Source organism: Globicephala melas, chromosome 15 (assembly GCF_963455315.2).
Source record: "Globicephala melas chromosome 15, mGloMel1.2, whole genome shotgun sequence".
Classification (NCBI taxonomy): Eukaryota; Metazoa; Chordata; class Mammalia; order Artiodactyla; family Delphinidae; genus Globicephala; species Globicephala melas.
This window is the reverse complement of record NC_083328.1, coordinates 47972273-47978326: the sequence shown is the minus strand read 5'-3', so window position 1 is coordinate 47978326 and position 6054 is coordinate 47972273. Positions and strand designations below refer to the sequence as shown.

The following is a 6054-nucleotide window of genomic DNA, read 5'->3' as shown; positions in this document are numbered from 1 at the left end:
TTCCTGGACTTGATTGACTATTTCATTTCCCATGTTAGGGAAGTTTTCGACTATAATCTCCTTAAATATTTTCTCAGACCCTTTCTTTTTCTCTTCTTCTGGGAGCCCTATAATTCAAATGTTGGTGCATTTAATGTTGACCCAGAGGTCTCTGAGACTGTCCACATTTCTATTCATTCTTTTTTCTTTATTCTGCCCCCTGGCAGTTATTTCCACCATTTTATCTTCCAGGTCACTTATCCTTTCTTCTGCCTCAGTTATTCTGTTATTGATTCCTTCTAGAGTATTTTTAATTTCAGTAATTGTGTTGTTCATCACTGTTTGTTTGCTCTTTAGTTCTTCTAGATCCTTGTTAAATGTTTCTTGTATTTTCTCCATTCTGCTTCTGAGATTTTGGATTATCTTTACTATCATTACTCTGAATTCTTTTTCAGGTAGGTTGCCTATTTCGTCTTCATTTATTTGGTCTTGTAGATTTTTACCTTGCTCCTTCATCTCTAACATATTTTTTTGTCATTTCATTTTTTTTTTTTTTTTTTGATGGGTGGCATTGTATTCCTGTCTTACTGGTTGTTTGGCTTGAGATGTCCAGCACTGGAGTTTGCAGGCAGTTAGATAGAGCTGGGTTTTGGTGCTGAGATGACAACCTCTGGGAGGTTTCACTATGATCGCTATACCCTGGGGTCTGAGGTTCTCTGTTAGTCCAGCGGTTTGGATTTGGAGCTCCCAGTATGGGTGCTCAGAACTGACCTCTGGTCTGGGAGCCAAGATTCCGCAAGCTTCATGGTGTGGTTTGAAAAAAAAAAAAAAGAAGAAAGAAAGAAAAAATGGAGCAGTACAATATCAAAGAATAAAAAGCAAAATAAAATTAGAAGGATAAAAATCATATTAGGAAAAATAAAACTATAATGGAAACAACTGCAATAAGGTAAAATAAAACCACAACAGAAAAAAGAAAAAAAGAGGACGGGAACAAGGCAAAAGGAGAGATCACTAACAAAGTATAAAGAATAAAATAAAATCATAGAAATAAAATTTATTAGGAAAAATAAAAAAGAATCAACAGCGATGAATCAACAAGGTAAAACAGAACCCCAATCTAAAAGAGGAAAAAAGAAAAAAAAAACAAACCTTGGCTATGGGGGCAGAGTTAAGGCAGGGCATGGAACTTAGGCAGGGGCGGGGTTCAGGGTGGGGTGGGACCTAGGCGGGTGGGGTGGGAGGTGACGTTTGAATGTGGGGTGGGGCCTAGGCTGGGTGACGTTCAAGCATGGGGCAGGGCCTCTGCTTAGAACCTGCACGGAAGGCGAGAGGATGCCCATCAAAAGGAGAGCCTCTGGAGTGTGGAGTTCGGGAGTTTGGAGGTGCGGCCCTGAGTGAGGGTGTGTGGGTGGGGTTTAGGCCCAGCGCATTGGAGGGGGTCTCTGAGTGTAGAGGTAGGGCCCTGGGTGTGGGTGTAGGGGCGGGACTTTGGTTTTGCGGGGCAGGAGGGAGACTCCAAGGGCAGAGGTTTAGGCCCAGGAGCCCAACAGGCTTCCTGGTGCCTAAGTGGACAGGGAAAGTCCCAGCCCTGTTCCCTTCCATTCCTTCACGCTCCTCGCCCACCATCTCCCCCAGGGTCTCCCCTATCACCGCTGGACCCCAAACTGTGGGAGGGTCCTGCTGGGTTTAGGAACTCCTCCCTTCCCCCAGCCACCCCTCCGGGGTGCTGGTCTCAGAGGTCAGGCCTTTACTTTTGCTCCCCCTTCCCTCCCTCCTACTCCCTCAGGATCCTCGTGGCTGGAGGAGGCCTAGGTGGGCAGAGGATCAGGCCCAAGGTCTCAACAGGTTCCTGGTGGTCCAAGGGAGCAGGGGAAACCTGGTAATGCTCTCTTTTGATCCTCTGCCCTCCCAATGGTTCCCCAATTTCCTCCTTTGGGTGTGGGATCCCTTTACCTCCCCCAGTCACCCCTCAGGGGCATCAGTCCTGTGCTGCCTCCACTTCTCCTCCCCCTTCACTCCCCCCACGCCCCATGTCCTACCCAGTAGCTGGGGATTCCTCCCGTCCCTTTAGGTGTCTGTGGTCCCCCACCGGTGCCTGGTAGGTGCCCTAGTTGTGAGAAGATGCAGATTCTGCATCCTCCTAGTACGCCATCTTCACTCATGACGTTTTTGAATTAAGTAGCTATTGGGGTGTGAAGTGGGAAGTAGGATAAAACTGAAGTATTTTGTTAATGCCTCATGGAGACTCAAGGAGAAATGATGAAGCTTCCATCAGCATCTTTATTGCTGATACATGGGAATATGTTTGTGCTGGAGGGGGGCTCTCATCACATTAATATATATGAAGTCTTTACAGAGGGGTGGGCACAGTCACTCACTCCTTCATTTATGTCCTCCTTCTTGGGTCCAAATCCTTTGGAAAAAATTATAGACTCAAGGAAGATGCAGTCCACTTAATGTGTCCTTGTTTAACAACTATTGAAATGATTCAATCTACTTGATTAGTGCTGTTTTGTAGATATTACTTCTGACTGATGCATGTCGTTCTTTCAAAATATCTCCTGCTCCTTGTGTTCTACTAAGTGATTTTCCTGGACATCATTTTACATGCACTTTTTCTCACTAGCAATGAAAGCTGTCTTTAAGGTGGCTGGTCTCTCCTTAACCTGTTAAAGATTCTTGTGCCTGATGATTATGAGGTTGAAATTGCCATTTGTGTAACAGGTCAAAAATGTTGAATATCAGACATTTCATATTGTTCAAACTTTATTTGCTGGAGCTAGAGATTCACAGAGAATATAAAGAACAGCCTGAAATATGTAAACAACCTTCTCTTCATCATTTTATTTTCTGTTCTCCCACAAAGGAAACAGACAAGAGATAGAAAGAATCACATTAAGAGCATCTATACATGTGACACGATGTTCCTGGCCATTGTGCACCACTTGCCCCTCCCTGGTTTTTCTCCCAGCTGAGGGGCGAGCGGTGGTGAATACCAAGAGCAAAGGAAAAGGAGAGATGATGGTTTACACTTAAGATCCGGGCAGCCTCAGGCAATAGCTTTATTCTGATGGGCTGCTACCTCCTAACAGTGAAATGAGGATAAGTTCTCCGTCCTTTAAAGAGTTTTCTCTGAGAAAATAGGCTACCATGGAAGTATTTTATACTTTGTACATCAAAGAAACAGAGTACATCTTAGACATCTGTAAAGACATTTGTGAAGTCACTCTAAACCACTGCCCCCAAAGAAAAACAGATAGAAAATACAAAAACAGCAATCACAGAACCTTAGGTGTCTGTAGGTCTCCTATGACCATAATCCAGGAGAAGAGAGAAGAGCCTTCAGGAGAGAACAAATCAAGGGGAATGAGAAAGGAGGATGCTTGCTTTTCTTCCTTGCTTATTCGGTTGCAAGCACTTTAATTGTGTTAGCTTATGAAAGCCTGCCAGCCATTCTACCATTGTCCCATTTGACAGCGGAGGAGACTAAGACTGACAGAGGAAATAGAGCTTGCCCCAAGTGGAAGAGCTAGTCAAATGGCAGAGGAATAGACTCAAAGCCAAGCTGGCTGACTCCAGAGTTATACCTCTTCCAAAATGATACACGGCTGCTCACTCAGATCCAGACAGGCAGCGGATTTGATGGGAGCAGGGAAAGTATAGGGTTCTAGGTGATGGCAGGGACTCCTCTCCACAACTTCTCTGACAATGCATCCTGTTTCTCCTCTCTCCAAGTTTTTCTCTAGCACATCAATGGAGCCATGTCCTTAATGGTCCTCAAAGAAACAATGGGGAACAGTGGGAGTAAATGGGGTGGGGAATACGGTATGTCAATGCCCTACCATTGTCCTGCCCCACTTGAATGAGCACATCATCGTGGGAAGAGAACCTAAAAGGCGTAGATGGGCTTTTGAGAGAAACACTGTCTGCAAATGCCTCCAATAAAGACACAGAATGTTATAGGAGAGAGAGCATCGTCTAGGGGTCAGGCAGCTATGCCATTTAATATTTGTGAGTTATTGGACATCTGAAAATGGGGATGATCATACCTACTTTGTAAGATTGCTGGGAATCAGCATCTCTCTCTCTCTCTCTCTCTCTCTCTCGGTCTCAGGACCTCTTTCACACTGAAAAAAATTGTTGGGAGCCAAAAAGAGCTTTTGCTTAGTTAGATATGCATTCTATCTATTGATATTAACCACATTATAAATTAAAACCAAGACATCAAAAATATTTATTAATTTATTTAAAATTTAGAATACATCTATTACATATTAACATCAAGAACATATATTTCTTAAAAACAATAACTATACATTCCCCCAAAAAACTTACAGAGAGGAGTGGCATTGTTTTACAACTTTGTAAACTGCTTTAACGTCTGGCTTAACATAAAACTATTCATAGTATTCCCTTGAAGCCACTTGAGCTGCCCAGGAGCTGAAGTCTGGGACCACATGGCCAAGCTCCGGGGCACATAGGCTGACTCTAGAAGCTCAGGATAAGGCTATGAAACTCCAGGGAGTTGGAGTGTGGAGCTCCAGGGAAACCTATGAAGACAAAGACCAGAAAAGAAAGAACCAGAGCCCACTAGGATTTCCCCTATTATCTCAGAAGATGGGAATCATTCCAGGCACCAGAATAGCCACACAAGGTACCAGGAAGCTGTACGGAAGGTGTTGTTAAAGACATTCCCCAATCAGGTCTTCAGAGTCCCCCTGACTGATGCTCAGAACTTCAGCTTCTGGCGATCCCACAGTCCAGCAGTGCGCCCAGAGGAAACCATGCCATGGATCCGGAGTCCCTGCCACTGCCTCATCAAAAGCCCAATGGCCAGGTTTATAGATCACTCTATTCTCAATGACAGAAACTTCAGTCTGTATTGAGCAGGAAGTGTTTGCAGAAGGACAAGATCAACTCTGGATGGAGGGCAAAGAGGGAAAGAGGGAGGTGTCCTGGTTCCAATGGCTGCCTAATGGGAGGAGGGGATTGAGAACATAGAATAAACAGATTGGACTAGAAAAAACAAACAAAACAAAACAAAACAAACCAGCCGGATTCTCTTATCTGCTGCTGCATTCAATCTGTTGCAATACATTGTTTTGGTTGAAGTGTATAAAGAAAATACAGATTTACAGTTGGAAAAGTGAAGATGTCATGGGCTGCCTGAAAGGTGACCTCCAAGTGTTCTGGCACTATGCTTTGAGAACAGCTGCTCTAAAGATTAAAAAGAGTGAATAAATACAAAGGATTTACTCCCGTGCCAGGATACAGAGCAGACAGATGCTCACTAAATTGTATGAGAAAATGTTACCTCCAAACTTCAGTGCATCTATATACGTATGTCTAAGAAATGTGTCCTCAAAGAACTAATATATATCACAGTGAATATATATACATCTAACAACCAAGCAAGTGAATGAATGGGAGCATACCTACATACACATAAACGAAGATTTGAATTCCGTTGACCTTCCTTAGATAAGAATACTGACACCACTTTGCAAATTATTTTAACAACATTCTCTTGCCCACACACTTCTTAACTTCCACCATTATTTTTCCATTGGGAAGGATGCATTTTATTGGTCTGACCAATATGGTACCAGTGGTGGGCAATGCCCAGCACCTCTCATTGTTCTGGATGCCCTTCCTTCCTGTCCTGGGAATTCATGACTTGATTCCAGAAACAAAATATCAAATGTGTTCACCAGGGCAAAATAAAGCCTATTTCTCCTGAAACCCCTTTCTCAGTAATGGGAAGGAGCCTGGAAGAAGAGCTTACCTCGGACAACATCTTTAATCTCAACCCCAGAACCTAGAAAATGATTTGAGTGGCAATTTTTTTCAGTTCTCCGAAGTATAGTTCATACAAAATACCATTCTAGACACATAGGAGGGAAATTAGTAGAGAGACACAACACCAGCATTAACTCTCTCTTAGAGCCACGTGGACAAAAGCTGAAGGTCTTCCACTCACTCCCTGTGCCATCAGCATCTTCTTGGCATTGTCCTTGGGGGTCCTCAGAGTTTGAAGTGTGAAAGTGTCCTATAAGATATTTTATAAAAGTT

The 6054-nt window shown here is 43.5% G+C and overlaps 1 protein-coding gene across 1 annotated transcript; it reads left to right on the top strand.

Annotated features, from left to right (window-relative positions):
• The first annotated feature begins 1270 nt into the window (after positions 1-1270).
• Positions 1271-4868, top strand: LOC132593505 (sperm microtubule inner protein 11-like). Its single transcript, XM_070043723.1, has 3 exons — positions 1271-1436; positions 4412-4488; positions 4557-4868. The coding sequence occupies exons 1-3, from the start codon at positions 1271-1273 to the stop codon at positions 4866-4868; spliced, it is 555 nt and encodes a 184-aa protein (XP_069899824.1).
• The last annotated feature ends 1186 nt before the right edge of the window (positions 4869-6054 follow it).